Source organism: Anopheles coustani, chromosome 3 (assembly GCF_943734705.1).
Source record: "Anopheles coustani chromosome 3, idAnoCousDA_361_x.2, whole genome shotgun sequence".
NCBI lineage: Eukaryota > Metazoa > Arthropoda > Insecta > Diptera > Culicidae > Anopheles > Anopheles coustani.
In genome coordinates this window covers 83,234,685-83,259,048 of record NC_071288.1, presented here as the reverse complement: position 1 = coordinate 83,259,048, position 24,364 = coordinate 83,234,685, and the positions used below count along the sequence as shown (strand labels likewise).

General features: G+C 42.1%; 1 protein-coding gene across 1 annotated transcript in view; it reads left to right on the top strand.

The window, feature by feature from the left end:
• Positions 1-19,544: 19,544 nt before the first annotated feature.
• The window catches only part of LOC131258853 (uncharacterized), a 43,338-nt gene continuing 38,518 nt past the window's right edge, over positions 19,545-24,364 (top strand). The window contains exon 1 of the mRNA XM_058260241.1: positions 19,545-19,932. Coding sequence (XP_058116224.1) covers positions 19,545-19,932 — 388 coding nt within the window. The remainder of the gene's footprint in view (positions 19,933-24,364) is intronic.

The following is a 24,364-nucleotide window of genomic DNA, read 5'->3' as shown; positions in this document are numbered from 1 at the left end:
ATTGCTTGCCGAAGCCTTTGTTTGATAACCTTTAGCAAGGCGATTAAGTTTCAAAACATGTTTGCAGTTTAAGCTTTCAGGTTTTTATTTTATTGAGTTTGACATAAAATGTCTTAAACACACCCTTTTCCAGGTAATAAAGTAATCATGTAATACTTTTTTTTATGTTTCTTTCAACTTCGATCTTTTTGATCTTCCATAGTAAATATTTGATTTACTTCAAATGCATTAGTTGAACCATTAGTCGAACCAAATCTGTTATCATTGTGAATTACGCTTTATACGACAGCTGATACTGTGCTATCGAAGATTAAATAACTTTGATATAATGCAAAACAATATTTTGATATAATGCAAACAATTTAACACTTTGTTGACGGGAGACGAAGATCTTCGTCTGTTTTTGACTCAACGTTGCCGACGAAAAGACGGACATTTTCGTCCAAACGTTCGATTCATCGTTTCCGTTTCGATCGTTCGTTCGTTGCCGATTTAAAAAGAAAATAAAAACAATTGGCGGAAAAGGTGGGTACAAGCATATCGTACACGCCGTGGCTAAACTCGGTGACAACAGTTAGTTTTGGGTAAAAGATGCCCGTCAACAAAATGTTAAAAAAATTAAAACATTCACTTCATTAAATTGTTACTTTAATATACATAGAACCGTAGATAAGTATTTAAAATAATGTGTTCATTCTGTGAATAATGTAAACGTGCAATTTTATTGAATTGCCTGTTTTATTTATATGTATTTGAGCAAATCAAACTGAGCAGTCTTAAAATACTTTAAACTTGAATCATAGAGTTCTGCTAACTACTCTGAATGAGAATTGAATTATTTTAAACGCCGTTATTATCTCGCGGCGTGTGCACATAGGCCATTGTTTGATTGTTGAAACAACAAGAACCCCATACATCTGGTGTATATCATTAATGCATTCCCTGTCATATTTTTAGACTGGTTTGAGATTGCTCAACCTTTGCCTACACGCGCTCCTGCGAAAGGCCAACGCCATTGTCATTTGCGTTCGCCAAACATTCACCGGCTCGAAGTAATTGAGTTCTTTTCATCCATCTCCGTCGGCATCGATGGTTGATTGCAACTGCAACCAAGGAGCGATGACTTGTAAACCGCAAAACCCCAATTGATGAGATCATCATCGGCATCCCCATGGCAGACGACTCCCGGCGTGATGCCGAACACTCCCAGCAACTTCCCAGCAACCTTCGAGGCACTGGAATGGGCCAAAAAATCCGTCACCACCGTTGGGAAGGGCGATGCATAGATTCTACCAACAATCGATCGCCCATGGACGGCGCATCCATAAAGGCAACCAAATCGTGCCGCGATCATTTCTGTCCCCAATCCCCTCTCGGTTCGGCGAAGGGCCCTTAGCTGGCATAATTAAAAGCTTGTTCCTTCCTTCAGCGGTTTCGCCTTGGCGCTTTGGCGAGTGCAATCAGCATCGGCACAAATTATCGAAACGAAACGTTGTTGTAGTTCCACGTCCGCCTTTATACGTCAGTCGCAGTGGTTTGAGATGTTCATTAGGATGTTCTTGGTCGTGCCAGTGCCGGCCACGATCAGGTTGCCAATAGTTTATGTTCTTCGTGTGCACCTTTACTTGTTATCTGATGATGTTTTTCCACGATGCTCTGGTCACGGTGTGGCCGGGAATTTGATGACACATACAACCGAGTGCCTCAACATTACCCGGGAAACGTTACAGCTGTCACTGCGGGGTTGGAATGACGGTTGGAATTCCTGTAAATGAATGTATAGTGGAAAAATTAATTACTTCACCGATTCATTGATGAGTTGTAGATCGGATTGCGCCGCTTCAAACATTTTCCGCAATTATGAATTAGAGTGAGTTTGGAACAAGCTTGACAAATCCTCTTAACAATAGTTTCAAAAATTAACTTTCGTTTTTTTTTTTAAAGTAATGCTTTGCAAATTTGCATACAACAGGCTTTATTTTTTATTCTCAAATCTCAAAATTGGCTGAAATAACTAGTTATGATTCATGTAAACGCTCCACTTTTTTAAATTTATATTTTTACCATAAGAACTAGATGAATGACTTAATTGGTTTCAAAATAAAAAAATCACTTTTGGAGAGTGAGTTTGGAACAAGCTTGACAAATCCTCTTAACAATAGTTTCAAATGTTAACTTTCGTTTTTTTTTAAAGTAATGCTTTGCAAATTTGCATACAACAGGCTTTATTTTTTATTCTCAAATCTCAAAATTGGCTGAAATAACTAGTTATGATTCATGTAAACGCTCCACTTTTTTAAATTTATATTTTTACCATAAGAACTAGATGAATGACTTAATTGATTTCAAAATAAAAAAATCACTTTTGGAGAGTGAGTTTGGAACAAGCTTGACAAATCCTCTTAACAATAGTTTCAAATGTTAACTTTCGTTTTTTTTTTTAAAGTAATGCTTTGCAAATTTGCATACAACAGGCTTTATTTTTTATTCTCAAATCTCAAAATTGGCTGAAATAACTAGTTATGATTCATGTAAACGCTCCACTTTTTTAAATTTATATTTTTACCACAAGAACTAGATGAATGACTTAATTGGTTTCAAAATAAAAAAATCACTTTTGGAGAGTGAGTTTGGAACAAGCTTGACAAATCCTCTTAACAATAGTTTCAAATGTTAACTTTCGTTTTTTTTTTTTTAAGTAATGCTTTGCAAATTTGCATACAACAGGCTTTATTTTTTATTCTCAAATCTCAAAATTGGCTGAAATAACTAGTTATGATTCATGTAAACGCTCCACTTTTTTAAATTTATATTTTTACCATAAGAACTAGATGAATGACTTAATTGGTTTCAAAATAAAAAAATCACTTTTGGAGAGTGAGTTTGGAACAAGCTTGACAAATCCTCTTAACAATAGTTTCAAATGTTAACTTTCGTTTTTTTTTTAAAGTAATGCTTTGCAAATTTGCATACAACAGGCTTTATTTTTTATTCTCAAATCTCAAAATTGGCTGAAATAACTAGTTAAGATTCATGTAAACGCTCCACTTTTTTAAATTTATATTTTTACCACAAGAACTAGATGAATGACTTAATTGGTTTCAAAATAAAAAAATCACTTTTGGAGAGTGATTTTGGAACAAGCTTGACAAATCCTCTTAACAATAGTTTCAAATGTTAACTTTCGTTTTTTTTTTTAAAGTAATGCTTTGCAAATTTGCATACAACAGGCTTTATTTTTTATTCTCAAATCTCAAAATTGGCTGAAATAACTAGTTATGATTCATGTAAACATAAACATAAACATTCATAAGAACTAGATGAATAACTTAATTGGTTTCAAAATAAAAAAATCACTTTTAAGATTGAGAACTTTATGTGCTAGAACAACTAACCGGTATCGATTTTTTATTGATAACGTTAAGCGTTGTTAAAAATTCAAAAAACAAACTAATACAATCAGACATTCAGCTTATCGTGAACCTTATACAAAAAAAATATTTATTTGATTGAACAAATTACCGGTATCGGTTTTTACAAAACACTGTTTGTCAAAAACTATAAAGAAAACAGACATTCGATTAACCTAGAAACTGATATAAAATTTACAGAATAGAATAATAATACTGCCCTTTTACATCGTATTTAACATTAAATAACATATACTCCATAGTTCGGTAGAATTGAATCTAATGGCCAAGTTAAGCGACGATGTTACTAACATTGCTAACATCTCATGTAACTTGAATGCTTGTTCCTTGTTCGTGCTTTTCTGATTTCATGCACGTTTTGAATTCGTTATCAGTAATGATTTTAGGTGCTCTGGATCGTTGAAAAACTTGTTATTAAATTCTTTTTTTTTAATATACACCAAATTTGATTCAATTACTCTTATGGTCCTTTTTTTGGTTTTCTCTGGTTTGAAAGGCCTCTAGGCTCTGATTCGACTGTAAAACAGCTTATTTTTATTGTTGGAGTAACAATTAAGGTTCATACATATTGTATTACAATACGATAGCAATAGCTATGTCTATTGTGTAAGTGCAGATGGCTGTGTTCTTGTTCGTTGTATCAACTCGGTCGGCAAACATTCCTGCCAATGCGATACAACCCACTTCACCCCTTTGCATCCTCCGTACATCATTTCATGTTGCTTCATCAATATAAATGGCGCCTTTTCCGTGCCGGCACGCGCCCAACATGAATACATACAAATTGACTTAGATGCTGCCGGTCCGCTGGCCACACCGAACAGTCGGGACAACCTTTGGCCTCCCCAAGACTCCCAAGGACGTTCGAAACCCATCGGACGGGGCCCATTTTTAATTAAGAGTCCAATTTCATTTATGCGCATCTTCATTTCCATGCTATCAAGATTTGTCAGCGGCGTTCCGAGCCGTGAACGTTATTGTGATTGCATATTTCCCTCACCCCGTCCAGTTTCCGTTTCGAATGGAATTGTTTTATCTCGTTCTCGTTTTGCGTTTCGACCGACATTCTTTACCCGTTTCGAACTTGTGTTCTGTCGTCTTTCTTTATTTTTGCCCATTTCTTCTGTCCGACCAACTTCACGATTTTGGGAGGCGTCATTTAAAGGCTTCGATGCCGTTCGGCCAAGATGTCGGACGAGAATAAAATGAATAATTTCGGACCACCATTTGCTGACCCGGTGCGTGGAAAAGTACAAAACTAAGAAGAGGCCTTTCTCTGCTCGCACTAATCAATTTCATCGAATGAATATACATGTCTTTTTTATTTCTGGCTCGACGAGCACACGCCGGGACAACTGATTCTAATGATATTGTGTATTTTTCTTCTCCATTCCGTTTGTCTTCCTGATTGCAGGTAAAGAAAATGCTTCCGCTTCTCCACCCCTAAGAGGTTCCCGGGGGCCCATCGACTGGGCGGAGCGAGCGTCTGCTGGTTCTCTGTAGGCTGGCAGAGTAACTTAATTAAGGTAATTAATTGTTTGACTCTAAACCTTTGTCTGGCCCACCACCTGGGATGGGCCAACGCGGTTAGCTAGAACACATGTGGGGCGATGCGGGAAAACGAAATGGTATCCCATATTGGACCGGGGAGGAACTGATCATCAGCATGATTGTCTGCCAGTCTCCCGGCGGTTACCAGCTTCTTGAGTCCCTAGAATGATTTGCCTCCCGTTTCGCCTTGGAGTGGGCTTCATTTTCCGACGACTCCCTGACAACGAATGCCGATTGCTTTCCAGCGGGCTCCGGGATAAGTTTTGTGGCCGATGGGAGCACATTCGCCGGGTTCGGCATAGGTTTTTGCGACAATTTATCCGACCAGTCAGCTCATTTTAATGAATGGGAAGTCATCAGCATCCGGCTGACGATGGCTGAACGTCGAACGTTCCCGGGGCTCGCTTTGCCTGGCTTAACTCTTGCTCCGTACCGGATGGAAGACTGTTCCGGGAAGAGCATCGATTGCCGATAGTGTATGAAAATACGTAGCTTTGCAGGCTGTTAATGAATGAGGACCGAATCGAGATTGTTTCACGTTAGAAAACAACCGTATTGGAACGAATGATGAACGGTATCGGTTCGCTTTGAATCATGGGAAAGGCTCATCGGGTGGTAAAACCCATCACATTATATGATTAGAAACACCGGCTGATGTAGGTCTGAATTGGAATTTTGGATAATTTTCATGGAAATGGAATTCTAGAGAATTACTAAATATTGATTTTTCCTATATTGTATTACATAATAAATTGTCCAATTTCATGATACATTTTTTTTAAATTTTAAATAACGTTGTTTTAAATCATTCTTTGTTGCCATAAATGTCAATCAATTTCTTAAGTACACAACAGTCCTGACAAATTTAGGGTTCTATACTGGCTATGTTCAATATTCGTTTGTAGTTCATAGGGATGTGAAGTTCATTCATTTATCAATGTTTGCATACATAACTATAAACCAAAACAAGAATTTTATTTGCTGGTAGATTTTTTTAGTAATTTTCCCTGGGTTTTTTAATCTATATCAATTAAATTTAATTTTAATTCGTCCTGCTTAGAAAAGGTTTTTCTGATTATTTTTGAACTTAAAATTTTTTATCTCATTTCCTGATCGATTTGTTTGAAGTCAATCTTAAACAAAACGTTAGATATTCATCTTAAATAATATGCTTCAAGAAATCTTGGCAAAAGATTCTATGTATAGATAATTAAACAAAAAATGAAATGTATCTACTATTTTAGTAGCTCTCAATTTATCTTCCAACAAACGCACGAACGCAAAATGCTAGGAGGGGCTGAAGCACATTTACCTCGATTAAAATCCAATCTCAATGCCAGTGGTATCGTTTGTTCCGGTTATTTTTCCATTCAAATTAATTCAAAGGTGAAAAATAGCGTTGGTAAAATAAAAGATGCTGCAAAAACCTCGTGCAATCGTGGCTACAATCGAGCTCCTCATTTACTTCAATCATCGCAAAGCACGTGCAACATCCGCCCTTCATCGCAGCGGGAAAAGGTTTTGGGTGAAAGGTCAAGAGCGAAAAAGATGTTCAAGAGCGGGCAGAAGAGCTCCTTCACGCTTCTTACACTTCTTCCTCTCCTTCCATTCATTCTTCGTGGCAGTTCGCAAAGGTCTTCCGTTTTTGTGTCCGGGTAGAAGATGGGGCAGATTTCTTTCGCCTTTTTTCCCAGCCCCTGCATTTGGGATGAAATGGTTGCGGAAAGGGTCAAAATGTTGTATCTTCTCAAAACTCTCAAGCTCCCTTGCCTCACTTTGCTTTCCTCTCCCCCATTACGTCCTCAGCTCGTTGCTAATCTTCTTGCAGCCGTGCTAGAAGAGTGTGTTCGTTCGTTTAATCCTCTGCAGTAGTACAAATAAACATTCCCATTAAGAGCCGGGGAAAGGCAGACCAGCTCCGGGAGCACACGGTCGTAAAATTTTCAGCAGTTTATCTCACCTGCTGGACACGGGCCAAACAACAGTTTTCGGGGGAAGTTGTTGCCCGGGAAAGCATGCGACGAAGGCATGCGGATGGGAAAACGAAGGGAGAAAGATTATAAAACACAACTCTTCGGTATCGGTTCGTGTGCGGAGGTGTTATGGGGGTTGGGGTTGGTTCCGAAGTGAGCGATGGTCGCAGTTACTTTGAGTAGTTTCGGGAAAGCAGCAGGGGTTTTACCCCAATCGCAAGGGGGAGGGGTGAAAATTTCGACAACCTAAAACGCTCGTAGTTCTTTCTCTGCGAAGGTTGAGCGGATGTCGCGCGGGCGAACTCAACCAGTTGTGTTTGTGTGCTTGAGTGTGTGTGTGTGTATGTGCGTGCACGTTTTGGAAAATTGTGCTCGGGAAAAGTTTGGCCCCGTTCAACACATTTCCATCCCACTCGATGCATTGACCAGGCGAGTTCGGCAGATGTTTCACAAAAAAAAGGGGGGGTTACGAACGCACGAAACGAAAACAAGCATTAGAAAATCGCTTAAACTCCCACAAACTCAATTCATTTTCCCGGCCTCCCTTTTTTTCTGGGAGCTTGCGAATTTTTTTGAGCCCTCGCTGATCGAACATTCGTCTTCGCCGAGCTCGGGTCACAAGGAGCGCACTCTCCAGCCCTTGAAGGACGCTCGAACCGAACTCGATACGCATTTGCATAAGCCGGATGTAAGTCTGCAGGAGGCCTAACTCGGGGAACTGGGCAAGAAAAGAGTGCGAACGAAGCGAACGACGAGGACGAAGGAACGCCTCTTCAATCATCCAACCGTCGGAAGGCAGACCAGCAACCGGTCTAACACCGTGCGGCTAATCCTGCCTCGGCTAATTCCGTTGATCGAACGTTGTTACGTGTTGCAGTGATTACGCTCACTTGACGAAACAAGCTCATATGGCAATGGTTAGCTAATGGTGTCACCTCAAGGGCGCTTCAGGGTGCCCAGAGCCAGCGAACGCGACCTCCTTCCGAGGCTCGATCCTGGCTCGATTTCGCCGCAGTCCGCCATAATTTGCGACTAATTAAATAAGTCAAACTGTAATGAACCACGCAACCGGAATTGAAAGCCGATGGGGAAGGGAAACACAGCGTGTTGGGATCTTTTCTACCGTAGAGCACACGCTGGCAAGCGAACGGGCCAACCGTTAACTGTCACGAAAAGTCGGCGTTCCACTCCGCGGATGTAGTGCTAGTTCTTTTGAAAAACGTTAAACGGCGAAAGGGCATGCGAGAAGAGGGGAGTAAGAAGGGGAGAAGCAAACAAGAAAAAAAGTACAGAAATAGTGAAAACCCCCACGGTGAGGGCTCACGCACGGATGAATAAAAGTCCACTACTCCGGTGCTTCCCACCTAGCGAGGAAAGATGGCGGAAACCGTGCGCTCCATTGACTTTATGCACGCGATTCACGCTGCGCGGTTCGCGTTGCGACAGGACCTCACCGGTTGTTTGACGTTGATGACCTGGTTTTCGGGAAGTTTTGTGAGTTTTTAAGTACGCGTCCCGCCACGCGCCCCTTCCCACGTGGAAGTAATAAGTGCAGGCAGGAGGTTGTTCCCGGGAAAACGGTGATCTTACTGTTCGCGCGGCTGCTAAATGCAGTGGCTGAGGTGAGCCTTCGCTTCTAGCGTGCTCCTTCGTGACCGGTTCGATTTGCATGTTGCGACCCGGAAACTTGGCCGCATAGACGTCGCTGAAGGGTGGCGGGGTGGGTAATTAAAGAGTCGCAGGATGTCACCGGGTAATGCCTGAACACTGGTGGTCGTGGCCTGAAAACAGCTTTGACAAAAACGACGGGCAGAAGAAAGTTAAACTTCCAACGAACGCTTTAGTATGAGAAGGAAAAAGTCATGAAATGGGATATAATTCATCGTTTTTTTGTTGTTGCTAAAACAATGCGGAGTTTATAATATCATAAAGTTTGAAGGTTGCTGAGTTTCAGTGTTTTATTAACCTGCCGCCGAAAAATATTATGACCGACATCGAAGAACTTTCTCCAATTACAGTAATGTCTTTGTGGATGCAAAAAAAATTGGAAACCAAAGAACAAAAACAAAGCCAACAAATTGAAACGAAGATGCATTGTTACGAAACTTGAAACATTGTAAACCCAATGGTAAGCGAAACATGTTGCCGGTTTTAGAAGCGTCCAGCAAAAAACTTCTGGCAAAGTGGGTTTGCTTATCTTTGAACTGCTGTGCTGAAAAAAAAGAGCAGTGCATAACAAAGTCGAAGACAACCATTGCAGAGGTTACATAATGGTCAACAATTGGAAAAGAATAGACAGAATTTGAGTATTTATTTCATAAAATGTGGCAATTTGTGTATGTTAACTATTATGAAACCAAGAAGTATAAAGTCAAGGCAACAAGGAGAATATTGCAAAAAATAACAGCCTCTGCAATCATAGTCATTGATTATAGATTAAAATTTTTCAGTATAGATTTTAAATTAGCATTTGTTATTATGATTAACTAAGCCATATTTTACAAGAACTATAACTTAATATTGTTTTCTTACGTGAAACACCAAGAACAACTACTATTTACGTTGTTCTTGGTTCTCCTCTATTCACTTTCTCGTACCTGCACCCGTTTTCCAGAGTGAATCAAATTACTTGCTTATTTTTAAACTTATTACGTGTGAAATTGAATTCCACAAAATATAAAAAAAACATTTTCAATTTTTAGCTTCAACTTTGTTTTTCTAGCTTAACTGGTCTGTTTTTGTCTATTTCTATCTAAAAATTTGTTAAAAAGAACACAGCGAAACCACTTTGCAAGATTCTTCCTTAGTTGGTTGAACTATGAACATGTATTGAACTATGATAATGATTTGGTTGTAAAAAACAACCCCAAGTCCATCATTGAAATAAAATTGACTAGGTACAATTTATACGTTGTGAGATTTGACAAAATTCTCATACTTGTTACGTCTCAAAATAGGGTTGTTCATAATAACCCATCCATGTGTTCCGTACTGTCATAGGGAGGTTGAAAAATTAAACAAGCAAGAATATCTTGAAACTGAGCTCCCAACACCGTTGTCTTTCGTGTTGGGAAATAGGTGTTTCACAACCCCAGCATCAGTCACTGACGTCATCGGAGAACGTGCGCGACGGTGACATCGCATTTCACCGGGCCACACACAACCTAGCCCGGATCTTTGAGGAGTAGCTTGTCAAGCTCGGGAAGCGGAAAATTCGCCTCCAGCTAATGAAAATCGTGCCCTGTCAAACGGCACGGCGTCACCGTTGAAAGTCGGGCATCCTTGGCCCTCGGGTTCCCCGTTGGTTTGGTACGGTGCAAAATTACCTGTACGATGTGGCACCTGCAGCAGCAGCAGGCAAGGTGACACTGCCCTACGACGCACCCGCGGCGACAGACGATTGAAGAGCTTTTCTACCGTTCCTGTCGACCCCGGTCCCCGTCCCCGTTGGTACGCACGCACGTGACAAAGAAAGCGTCCGAACGGAAGTTATCGGGTGAGTACGATCGCCGCCACGCCGGATGTGGGTTTGCGGGCGCCAAAATACGACTGTCGTGCGTGTTCGCGCGTGCGTGTGTGTGTGTGAGTGTGTGTTCGACACGGGAAGGTGAGCATTTCACTCTTATCTCAGATGGCAACGGAAAAGTCGGGCGGCTTACCCTATCGTTCGCTCCCCCTTTTTCGCATTCGAACCTCGGGCTGGCCGCAAGAAACCGGGCAAAAGGTTGAAGGACTTTCTGCCCATTAACTTGTGGATGGGATGAGGAAAACGGCTTGGATTACCGGAACGTGTGCCGCTTGCAGAGAGGAAATTTTCGCCGGAAATGGTTCGCTTCCGTGCTTCGCCTTCCGCTAGCTGGAAGATGATGGAACGAGTGGGATAAATCGGAACAATGTCACTCCAATGCGGAGAAGAGCGCGAGAAGAAGGGAGAGTGGCTCAGGGAAGGAAAACTATAAAGGTATAGTGGCATTTTCCATGGCGAGGGAGAGTTTCCGTTGAAGGACTTTGCTGTAAATATCGCTTGCTCTGCACGTGAATTCCGTGGATTTCATCCTCTAGTGGTTCGTTCTCATTTTCAAAGAGAGGACCTACTCCCAATAGTGCTGGATTCCTTTAATCTTCTTAATTTACTACTACACCTTGCAGGCATACAATTCACGATCCATACGAGTGGTTGTTGATTTGCCATCATTGTGTTTGTTTTTAATTACGTCTACCACTCCATGGTAGTTCTTATAAGTAGTAAGTAGTATTTGGAATTATGTTCTTTAATTATCATCAACATTATGTATTTAGTATATTGGGGTTTTATCAACTCTATAGGTGCTTTGGGAGGACGGTTCTTGGATTTAAATTATTTAATTTCCGTGAATTTTTCCTCATTCGATCCTTAATTATACTTTTGGTTTTGCTGATGAACTGGAGCACAATGTTTCGGGTAATGAACACAGATTCAATGAATTTGTACCAGATAATACATCAAAAGTATAGGTAATGGAGTTTTTATCAATCGTATTCTAGAGAGTTTCATTAGTATGTTTTATTGGAAAACTACAGAACTTGATGTATATGTAGGTCAAACCGAATGTATATACGTTGTATCTCATTTAATAGAAAGCTGTTTTTTCCAGCTATTTTTCGAATGAAAATAAAGTCATCCCCGATGAATGGCGCTACCTTCCCGTGCGAAATGATAAATTCGCTCCAAAATTATGGCAAATTCTGTTATAAAATTAAACTGCCAAGCTTATCGGACCGGCTCCATCTCGCGCAAACACCGAGCGCACGTAATCTTGCGATTTTATCGCGCGTGAAAAGGACCAATAACTTTCCCGTGCGCACCGTTTCCGCGGCTAGGGGTCGGCTTTTGCGGCCATTTTCTTGTACTAGGAGCGGGTAGGGGGGTATTTTTCACAATTTGCACCCCAGCACCTCGAAGCCTTAATGGTGACGGTGGAGGCAAACATTACCGTTTTGTACCGGTACTTGTTGCTGGACCTGAAGTGGGCTTGCAATGAAATTTGATGTTGAATTGATATTGCAGGTATTGCGATCTGCCGCTGGGCTTTTCTAACGGGCTCGGCTTTCCGCATAACGGTCCGTTACGGAATGGTGGAAAACAGAGGGCGAGAGAGTGATAAAAGCACGGGGAAGAAAACAAAAAACGCAACCGGAAGTGAATGGGAGCTCGCCCGAAAATTGGCCAAGGAATTCAGGCGTACAAACAAATACCATCGTGTCTCACCGGGGGACCGAGTTTTTTTTTATGTTTTTCCATGCTTTCCACCCACGAGGACAGGGACGGGGAGGGGTGGGAAACTGTAGCAATGTTGTTTGTTCCAGTCAGCAGTTTTTCCGGGTTATGTTTTTCTTTTCCTCTTTTCGATTTATCCAATGCCTGGGCCATCTTTTCGTTCGCCTGCTGCCGGAAGTAACATGTGTGCGTATTTTTTCCGCTCATCCTGATGACCTTCTGTAACGCCTGCACTATTTCCCTTTTAACCTTTGATTTTAGCCTTCGGGGTCGGTTTTGTTTTTTCATTACACCACAGTTTTTCGCAGCCAGATTTCTCACGCTCGTGCACCCGTACTCCTAACACCACCTTACACCTTGTTTACATTCTTAGCGAAACGAAAAAGGCCACCCGGGTCAAACGAGGAGAACTCTGCTGATAGGTAGCCCCTAAGAAAAGGGATAAAATGATGAGTAAAATGCGAGTAAAGGGAACCTAAAAGAAGCAAACAGAAGAGATGGGGAGAACACGTGATAGAAACAAAACAAAAACGAAACACACCATTCAATTCATTCACGCTCATAGCCTCCGGAATCACTTATACACCCCGCACCCCCCACATGTTCTGGGGTGTTTGGTGGATTCGGCACACAAACAAAAGGGAAAAAAGGATCATTTTCACACACGTGTGCAGCTTGTGCGCTCGAGTCACTCGGTGCGAGTGTGTTGCCTCGTTCGAATCTCTTTGGCACTCTTCTTTTTTCTTGCTGAAAGGACAATGAATACACACTCGGAAGGGGGTTTTGCTCTATTTTAATGGTGTGTATGTGTGTGATGTTTTCTTTCTTTTTGATTTCCTCGCTTGAGATTCTCCCCATGACCTGCTTCCAGCATCCTGGGAAAAGAAAATCCTGTCGATTTGTCTGATGAACGCGAACACGGAACCGAGATTTCCTTCGGTTGGGATGCTGGAAAACGTTCTAACCGAAGGCCAAGGATCGAGAAAAACGAGAGAGGGAAACGCGATGGGAAAAGGAAACACGGGAAATCGTCGTCCCATTCGTAGCTTTCCCGGTTAATGCGGTCGTTCCATTGTTTTGAACGTCCTGCCTGCGTTACTCATTTTCCGGGAAGACACAAAACAAATCGGTGGTGGAAAACTGGGGAGAGAGTTGAAAAAAAAACGGGATTCACAAGGATGGCGTTGCCAGTGTTCGGGTTTTTGCTTGCTCGGGATTTTTCGTCCTGCAGCAAAACCTCAGCACGCTCTCGATTCGTCCTCGGTTGAGGGAGTTTTCCTTCTACTCTCTCTCTCTTTCTCTCGCTCTTTGTTAGTTCAAACATCCTCGTCACGGTCACCGGATAGCCGCCGAGCTTGGGGAAAACACGGCTGGAATGTCGACATTCGCAGTCAGTCCTCGGTTGGTCCTGCTCGAGGTCGGTTCGGTTGATTTTCCACGCCGTTTCGCCTGCGTTTCCCGAACGGAGCAGTGGTCTGGCGTCGGTTAGTTCTGCACGTTCGCAAATCGATTTCGCAGTTGGCACGTAAACAACAGGAGGCGATTTTCATCCAGCCTGCTACAGTTTTCCTGTCACGCTTCAGTGGCCTAAACGAAGCGTGTTTTTGCGTGTGTGTGCGTGTGTGTCTTGGTGCTTACGTATGGTGGTTTTTGTTTTTGGTTTTGTTTGTTTACTTTCCGCAAATCCTTTTCTTTTTTGGCATTGTTTCACGGTCACGCAACCACGTGTCACGAACGTTCTAATGATGGACGGTGCGCACGGAGATGGAAAAATCGATCGCGAAACACAAAGATTCTTAGACCAGCATACTTAGTATCACTGGCATCACAATAATGTGACGATGAGATTCATTTTCCATTCAACCGAGATGGAATTTTATCCACTCACTTCCGGCGGAGCGGATTGTGGTGCATAGTGGTGGTGGAAAATTCGGCGTGAAACAAACCGAAGTAAAAACAAAGAAACAAACGCACGCCGATAAATCACCGGGTGACTTGTTTTGTGCTCGGGAATGCGCTGCACTTCTGCACCCGGTCTCGGATGGCTCGAACAGATGGAATTCCGGCATCGTGATTTATCGCTCAGCTGCCGAATGGCATAATTTATGCCTGAAAATCCGGTGTCAACGAAACGGTTGCGAGGCGGTTGTGAAGGGTGAAAATAGTTGTGATGCTGCTGCTTGTTGTGATGAGAGCATGACGAAGGTGACGAGTTGTCGTAAAGGCCCATAAATCCGTTGGAAGGAGGAAGCGGAAATACGAAACAAAATTGAAGCACAGGAAGGCCAGGGTTAACACGGTGTTTCACAAGTGATCTCGCGTTGTGTGTGAGTGTTTCAGTGATTTGCTACAGTTGAATGTTTCCTGTTAGGTGCTAGCAAGTGTTTGTTCAATGTTTAGTTTAATTTGAACGCAGGTGAGAATGGATTTGTGAATTGCTTCTCTTTTTGTTGCTCAGATATGTGTGGCATGTTGTTTGAATACAAATTGTAAGATGAATCGAAAAATGAGAAATAAGACACACTTATCATTTAAAACAACGTATAAGCAACGTATTTCAAGCAGACGACTGCGCGTCATAGTTGAAACTTGAGTAGTTAAAACCAAAAATTGATAAATCAAGAAGTTGTTTGGTTTCAATTCTATTCATTCAGTTTGAACCAGTGTGTAACGAAAAAAAACAAGTACTTCTTAGTTAGACGTAAATTACAATTTGTTGTAAGAAAAAGGAAAAATGGTGAAAATTTAACAAATTTTTTTTTGTATGTTGAAGCAGATTGTAAGCTGATTCTCCTGTTTTAATTTTCGGAATATTAATACACCTCTGCGTGCTTGTTTGCATTTTGTTATTTTTTATCTTTTGAGACACACTTTGGACTAATTATCTTTAGCTTTTGTGTTTTGAATTGGAACTTTTTTAAAGTTTATACATTAATGTTGTAACTCAATCAAATTGAGTCTATGGTGAATTGAAAGGAAACACAAGTATAATGTTTTCTGTAGAGTTAAACCAATTCTTTATTCATTTTTTATTTTGGAATGAACGGCCTGGACGTATTGGTTAATATACCTTCCATACAGACCCAAAAAAAACCTTTACAGGAAAACTTTCGATAGTTCTAAACTAAAGAGTTCAGAAATTGGTACATTTCACATATATTGCAACTCTATTTGTAATACATTTGCTCATTATGATCAAAACAGATGAGTAGAATAACATGAAATCATCAGTTTATCCCATAAGGTAAAATATCAATTTTTACGTAAGTTAAACTGTTTTTAAGCGTTGTATTTTATGCAAGTTATGAAATTTTTTTTAAATAAATTTTAGTATTTGAAGAATATGAATGTAAGTGATTATTTTGAAATTTTTGAAAAGCTGTGTCATAAACTACTTCAATCATCAGGAAATATTTTCTCATCTTGTCATGGATTTAGGCTACGTAGTTTCTTCAAAAAAAATGTTAAAAGGCAGACTGCCAAAGGTTGCTTCGCAAAGGCCAGTATTATTGAGCGTTATTTCATCATTTTTAAGCAACAGAACACCTTTGACCTCGTTTAAAAACGCTTTAATTTGAGCAACATTAAACCCGGCCCCCCATCCAAACCGGGATCACTAGAATGGTTGCCTTAATCCTTTCGCCGCTCGCGCGGTGCCGGAGTAGTAAAGTGGCACGAAATTAATTATGGACCATCGCGAGGCTGGAGTGATTCGCAATCTCGTCCCACCTCGCCGCGGGCTTTTGATCCAGACGCGCGCGCCCGGCAAGGAGCGTAAACAAAAGCGCACGTCATCGTCGAGCCGTTCCGATGGGGTCCCCATTTTAATCGACCCGGCGTCTTAAGCACCTTGCGGGAGCTGGATGTATAATATTATTACCCGAAAAGTAAGCTAATAGACACAATATCGCTTTCCGTCGAAGCCGTTCATACCGCGTCGATATGGGCTCTGCGTCGAATTTGCTACTTTGTAGGGTTCGCCAAGGGAAGTGGACCGGAGGAGGAGGCCCAGCACGGGGAGGCGTGAGTGTTCTTAATGATTTATGCTCGCCCACGACCGGGCGGTGCGATGGGCGAGCGGTTTGTGGGTGGCGGTGTTGTAAGTGAACCCGACGATGATAAACAGCGTTTGATGCGGTTTGCGTTTCGATACGCCGCAGATGAGTGGTGATAAAGTTTTCGTAACGTGCGGATACGCACCCGACCACTCCGCAGCCACCGCCGCCGCTCAACCCCTTATCCATAGCTATGGCGGCATGACGAACCGCTGGAAACTGACACCCGGGAGGATGCCGTTGTCAAAGCGAGGCGCACCGAGGCGCAACCACGTGGGACGCGTGTTGGGAGGTGCGCTGGGATTTTGTGGCTAGTTTTCGGGACCGGGGTGCGCGGATGCGACCGGGGGCCAACCGAGGGCCGGGCGCTTTGTTTCGATACAAAATTTAATTAGTTTGATTGATTTTTCCGGGTAAACGTTTTCCAATCGTTTCTCACGATTAGGGGATCGATCGCTAATTGAATGATAAATATCTCATAACCAGTGCCGACGTGATTGATCACACGGCTGGGGCCGTCTCGGTTTTTCTTGGGAACGTTCCGCTGGCCGAGCGGTAATGGGGAACGGGGGGGTTTGCGAATAGCTTTTGTGCAAAAGTGGTTGGGTTTTTGGAGGAGGAGGAGGTATTGGGATTTTGTGGGATTACCTGGGACCCATTTGTTACCCTTCGACAAACGAGCGGTTGACGGATGGCGCTGGAATGTAGTTAGTTTTCCGAAAATTTTATGCCTGCGTTGTCGTACGGTTAACTTCGTTCGTTGCTCAGTCTGACGTTACAGACAATGGAATGTTTTGCTTGTATTGAAAAATGGATGGTTTGGCATATTTGAAACCTTACAGGCAACTGCATAGTATTTTTGCTATTTAATTAAAGAACATTTAAAAATAAAATCCAAGGAATTGGATCAAAGGAAAAACAAATTCAAAGGCATGGGAAAATTAATCAAATTTAGTATTTGATTACTAAAAGGATTGAAACTCTTCATTGGTTCAAGTGTTTGTACCGTAAAGACTATCTGAAGGAATATTAAAATTCCAAAAAGAGTGACAATAATGACTAAAATTCTAGCGAGATTTCCAATTTTACCTGTGATTTTATGGATCCTACCTTAAAAAATCAGAGATACTATATTCTGAAATATTAATAGAATTCATGATATAAAACATGCTTTGCCTCTAAAACAAACTAGACTCTTGAAAAACTCTTGTTTTACATTTCCTTCTTGGTGTTGGATCCTTTGATTCGAGCGGTTCATAGTTGCAACGGGTTGAATTTTTAAAGTAACTTACATTCACCACACTCACCGTTTTAATTAAATGTTATTCATGCGTAAAATTATGTATGTGAAATAATGTTAGAGTTTTTGTGCTCATGAAATATGAAAAGCAATGTTTTACAAATTTCAAATACCCAGGTGTCTAATTGAAATCATTTTAGGGTGCTCAATTTAAACAAAATGCATGTTTAAGGCTACTTCAATGTTCAATAATTCATGAAAATTTCCTATGGTTAATGTACTGAATAGTTATTTTAAATTGGTTGATTGGACGCAGGTTATGACAAAGTAGAACCTTTCATCCCATCAGCTAGTCATACATTTTGTAAGTAAACTATAATTTACACTTTTGAACATTAGTTAGCGATGTCGATTAGAAAGTGTCAGTCAAATGTCACCCGCAGCGAACATGTAATGGAAAATGTTTGTTGCATTTTGTGCCTGGTGCAGCCATAATTGCACGCGCGAAAAATATACCAGCACTCTATTTATGTACCAGTCCAACTAAATGCTGCTTGGCTTAGTTTTTTACGTTTGCCCGGAGCCCCGCGGGGGGTCCTGCGTCCATTCGGTAACGAAAGGGGAACGGACGGACAATGACGATGTGCTTCACGTTTTAGGGTGCTTTTGACGTCGCCTGGAGTGGCTGTAGCTTGACCCAAATTAAAGCTGTCAAGCGGATGGTGAGGCGAAAGTACGTGCTCATGGGATTTCAATTTTTCAAGCCAGCTCAGCGATACGCTCTTGAACGGCCGGCGGCCGGCACGGTTCGTAATCAATACACGTCAACTTCGGCACGTGCGTGTGCCAAAAGTGGATTGGGATATCGATGGAGCGTGGGACTGTGGGTAAAAATACAGATCCTTTTTAAAAGAAACACCCCTACACCCTTCGGGCACTAGCCAGGGGAAGAAAAGTTCATCGAGACAACGCAACCAACTCGCCAGGGAGCCTGTTGTAAACATTGGACGCCTAAGGCATAGTCGGACAATTTCCTGACCGGTTTTCGTTTAACTCCCGGACACGTTGATTTCATATCGGATGGTGGTAGAGCTGACACGTTCAGGCTCTGATTTGTCGTGTGGAATTATCGCTTACACAACCGGAAATCCTTAGAAGGCTTTTGGTGGGTTGCGATTTTCTCTGCTCTAATTGGTGTCATCCGCTTGATGGTACGGACGCAAGAAGAGAGGTAGGAAAAAAATTGTGCAGAATTCTTCCGAAAGAAAGCGGCATTTCTAAGTTTTGCACAACTTATTCACTGTTGGAAAAAGTTCTCCTGTCAATGGAGGCGCCCAGTATGCCAAAAGGAGGCGCCTGGTATGTCTAAAGGAGGCGCCTGGTTGTTTACCATTTACACGAAAACATGTTTCAATAAGGTCTTTTGAGCATCGAGTTAATTCGATCCCTCGCAAAAATGACACAATTGATAAACAAAACGGATAACTTTTCTTTAGTAGCCATGCCACTTTAAGGTAAAATTTCCCAAAACCACAGGTTTCCGGTAACGAGTTTTTCTTTTCGTTTGTTTTTGCAACGAAATTTTTATTCGAAATTTTAATGTTTCCCTTTATAATGAGTCACGATGCTCGTTACTTAAAATAAAAAATAGAGCAAAATGGAAGTATTAAAAGGGAAGTAAAACAGCATAATAAAAAAAGAGAAATATTCAAAGTACTATGCTGATGCATTATGAACTTTCTGTCTTTTAATAGTTTGATGATTTTATTATTATAGTTTGAAAATTATTTTGATGTAAATTAATTGATTCTGATCATTAGTAATTTTTGACACCATAACAATATTTACACTGACGTTTCATTTTTGGTTTGACATTTACTTCAATTCAACGATATGTATCTTTTCCCAAAAAATAAATAATCCCAAATTGTGGCCCTCCATTGCGTTTCCACGGTCACGTTATCGCTCAATCAAACTCATGCTGTTTTCCGTTCCGCTTTTCCATTGTTCAACGTTTCCCCTTGCAGAGACTCCCCGATGGATGGGTGGATAAAGTGTCTGCTGGCGGTCGCGCTGGCGCTGGTAAGCAGCCAGCTTCCGCCGGTCGGCTCGAACGTCACCGAAACGCGACCGAAAGCCGGCGGCCGCGATCGCTCCTCGTCCGCGCCGATCGCTTCCCTGTCGTCCGCCTCGATAGCGGCCGCGCTCGCCTCCCGCCACGCCAACGCGAACGTCGGCGGCAGCAGCGGGCCCAGCGCCGGAAACGGAAACGGAAGTGGAGGCCACGCCGCCGGAAGTGGCGGCCTCGGGAAATGTAATATCGCCCAGTTGCGCTGCGCCAACGGGACCTGCATACCGTCGTCAAAATTCTGCGACGGTAATTTCGATTGCCTCGATAAGAGCGACGAGCCCAAATCTTGTACAGGTAAGTGTGCTTTGATTACTTCTCCGTTTTTTTCTTTATTTTCCTTGTTTGCCGACTCCGATACACGCCAGTTAGAAGCGGAGGCGTGTATGTTGGTTTCTAGATTTCTTCAGAGGATACACATTTCCGAGTTATGAGCCGTGGGTTAGCTTTTTTTTCGTTTGTGTCATTTTGATACCATGCCATTCGTTCGCTTTTCGGTAGGAATCAGTGCCTACGGTACTCCGTACAACAGTTGATGGGTTTTCTTACCATTTTTTTTTGCATTTTTTCCCTACCCACGGATGGAAAATCTCGTCAAAGATACATAACGGGGCAAATAAAAAATGAACAGAAACAATAAAATACAATACCTCCAGTCTTTAAAGGTTAATGTTGCTTTGTTCGGGCCAATGTCGGCCCAGCAATTGAGCCTTTCCGATGGAGATTAAAGGACGAAAAAAGCGCACACACACACGCCGGCATACACACTCACACAACGGTGGCAACCGGAGGCATACCGGGCGCTTTAAACATGAAAAGCTAACTGGCTGGGGCTCGTAAATCGTGGAATTGCTTCACGTGTCGTTTCGCTTCCATTTAGCGCGACCGAAAGTAACGAGCTGTGCAGCTCGGAAACGGAACCGGGCGCCAGTCGGCAAGTGGCAATGCCCTCGCTGGGCTGCCGGCACCGGAGTTCTCTTGAGCTGAATTGAAATTTTAAAAGGCGACTGAAGTTGTTGTTTTTTTCTCTCTTCAGCTTGGCTCATTTCGCGTTTTATGTTGTTAAATTTTTGGCCTGTTCCTTTTTTTCACAAAGCACCGCGTAACCTGTAGCGCCCTGTTGCGTCCGAAAATTGTTGGTACGAAATGGATATTTGATTGTTGTTTTTCATGGCTTTAAATGGAGTTTTGTTTGGCCCGTCGGGCCAGCAGCCGGTGGAATGAGTTTAGCAAAAGCAAATCAACGATGGAAGGAAATATGATTGAAACGAAAGCAGGGATAAGTTTGTTGAATACGAAGAAGTGAAAATTAACTGCCGTATTTAAGAAACAAATTGTTATTGCAATTTCTACAGTTCCATTTGATTTTGTTAGTATTCCTTTTCCCAAAATAAATTCGATTTGTGTACACCAGAAGCAATTATTAAGAAACATTTTTTTAACAATCAATCCACATCCTTGAAGCACGATTAGGATTCTTTCTCATTTACAATACATCTTGTAACCCTTCATGTGTTAATCTTTAATTAAAGGCAGAACAAGTATTTTTAGAATGGCATCGAAACAATCATTTGAAGAATAAATCCGGTCATGAACAATTCCTTTATGCCAATAACAATTGATTCATATTACTCAAAGTCCAATTAAGGATAGATCACGAAATCAATTACATGCCTGGAAAATTTACAACGAGTTGTACCTATCGCACAATAGTGCGTCGTAACTTTAATTAATTAAACAATAACAAATTGAACACCGTATTAAATTGTATTTGAACGTAAGGCTTGTGAACGTGAGTCGAGAAGAAAAATCGTTGCTGAGAAATCTGAAGCACAGCAGGACAAACTTTTCACTGCTAAATACTTCATTCCCGGAAACGGAAACATTGCCTTTCTATCGGAACCCATTCAATAGGGTTCGAAATGAAAGTGAATGCGCAACTACGTCCGCTCAAAATCACCGCCCATCGCTTCACTAGCGCAAGATCGTTCGAAGTTGGTACAATTTTCCTATCCACTGCCCCAGAATGCTCGAACCGTCATTATCGAATGCAATAATCGCGTTTGCCCTTGATTGCAATCTGACAACTGGAACAGCACTGGGTGCACTAAAAGTGAACTACCATCATGGTTTGCTGCACGGAGGCTGTTTTGCAATGCTAGTACGATGGCCGTTACCACTGATCCGTCCTTTATTGGACCGCAGGCCGGCAATGTCCCCAAGCTGCCTTCGCTCTGGTTTCTGAGTTTCGTACAAAACAAAACTTTTTCAGCCCTTTTAACAGCTCGAAGCTCTTATTCAGTTTGTTCATTTTTTTGTCCTTCGTTGTGTGTGTTTGTGTGGGGGCTGAGTTCTGTTGGAGGTACTGTTTGCCTTTCTTTTTAAGAAACCATCACGATGTTGAACTTTCCTTCGCTTTTGGTAAAAGTTTTAACGACCGTCACGAGTCGAAGCGGGGAAAGGAAGCGCAAACCCTGGATGAACAAGTAAAGAGTAAAGAGTAAAAGTGGTCTTTCTTGTCCGGACGTCCGGTCGGGAAATGACCACCCGAAAATTTGTTGTCTCCGTCGAGTGGACCGAGTTCGTGGTCTGGTAGTTGCGGTGCAGTGGTGAAAAAGAGGAACGATCACGTGCGATCCGGTTGGTTCGCCGTAAGGTTTCGACCCTTGTTCCGCTCTGGCCACTTCCACAGTCCACAGTGCGGAATGCAGGAACGCAGGCGGAGGCCGTTAAACTTTCCTTTTCCGGTCCCGGTATCAACTGACTCCTTGGTCGACTCACTGTGAGATCGCTAGGAAAAGAAAAAAAAGGATAGACTTGTGATTGAATATGAAGACAAAGTAACTTTTACTTTAAGTGTATTATGAGTGTAGTGCAAAGTTGCTGAAGAAAGACTCTGGGTCATACCATTGCGGACTCGTAGACTCCTGCTTAACCCTTCAGGGAGAGTGAATTTAGAATATGGAAAAAAATATTCAAAATCCATATAAACCGCACAGCAGGATCAACTCAATTGGAAAATGGACTCATTAATGTCTTTTAAGCTTAATTTCATCATCCACAATCATGAGGCCCATGTCACAATGTTATTAAATTCCTTACATTGGGAACAGATCGTTCAAAATTGCCCCAACAATGGAATTGCTCGTAATGGAAAATTTTACTGATTTCTTCAAGGACAGAAAAGTAAATAAAACGCAGAAGAAACCGTGCCAAACCCAAACATTCACTCTGGGCAGGTCCTTTTGTTGAGGTTACAATTTTATTCCCTGCTGACTCTAATGGTATTGCGGGGTTAAAATTGATCTTTCGGTTCGTTGCACCGGCCTCGGCTGGGGCCTACCTTTGCCCGGGTTCACCATTTCTTACACTTCGCCGACGAACCGGGCTCGGTTGAAACGGAGAAAAAAAAGTGTACATGGCACAATTCGGCACAAAACTTCACAACCCGTCAAACTGAAGAATGAAAATTCCAGGCCGATGTTGCGGGACGCATGAGACCCCGCTGATAAGGATGCCACGACGATGACGAGGGCTGGAAATGAGCTGTCGGCTGGAAAATGCTTACAATCCGTCCGGCGACAAGATGATACCATCGAGTCCGGCCGGTTTTGCGGCGGGTTTTGGGTCGGATATCAACCTTCGCCGACGTTACCATCCCTTCGCGAGCGCTTCGGCGAGAAGCATCTTAAGATGGCAAAGTTTGCTCCTCTCACCTTGAATGGCATAGACGCTACTTTCTTGCCATTGTGTAAATCTAGTATCAGAGAAGTGCATTATTTTTACGACCGTGACGTAAAGTATACACACGGTACAACATGAAAATGTGGAAAATGAAAACGGGAAAAGGATATCCAACATTTTTACCTCAATCGTATTGTCCACTAAGGAGAGTGCTTTAGAGGTATTTTATAAAATATTGCTGTTGCACGAACTTCCTTCAAACGTTCAACAATATTTTAGTGTATAACAATAACCTTGCGTGTGGTGAATAATAGAGAAAAGTTGCCCACAAAGAAATTACTCTGGCGGTTTTTCACATGCTTTCTTTTATGCGGTCCATTAATCGTAATCACCTGACCAACGAAGGAAAGCGAAGAGAGGAAAAACAGAAACTTCCTCAAAAAAGAAATCCACTGTCAACCTTTGCGGAAAGAATGGTGCAGTGTCTTTGATGTGAAATTTCGCAACACGCACATGCCGGCAAAAGGGTTTGGCTTTTCTTGGTGTGGTTCTCGTGGCGTCGTCCAGCAAAACCCCATTTATCATGTGTGGCCGCAGTTGATGAATGTTTGTGAGCGAGAAGGAGTCGAACGAAGTCGCACAGGATCGGGTTTTCTCTTCATAACCTTTTAGCACTTTGTCGGAAGGGCGAGTGTTTTATAACTCCCAGCGGAGAATTGTGATCCTCCGTCCTACATCCGCACGGAGTGAAGATGAGTCACGAAGATACAAACCCCCCCATAAGAAGTGCAAAGTCATAAAAGGTCGGCCATCAAGTGAAGCAGAGATTGAATGCACGCAGAAATTGTGATGATGTGGAGTTGTCGTTCTTTTGGGGTTTTTTGTAGTATGAAGATAATTAATCTGAAATGACTTTTCGAGTTAGGATGATGGTTTCTTTTTGCATGAAACTTTCAAAGGTGTATTTTTTGCAAAAAAACAATGGGTGATTTTTGCTAAAATTTCGGGAACGTTTGAAAAATATCTTGCATTGTTTAAATAGTAA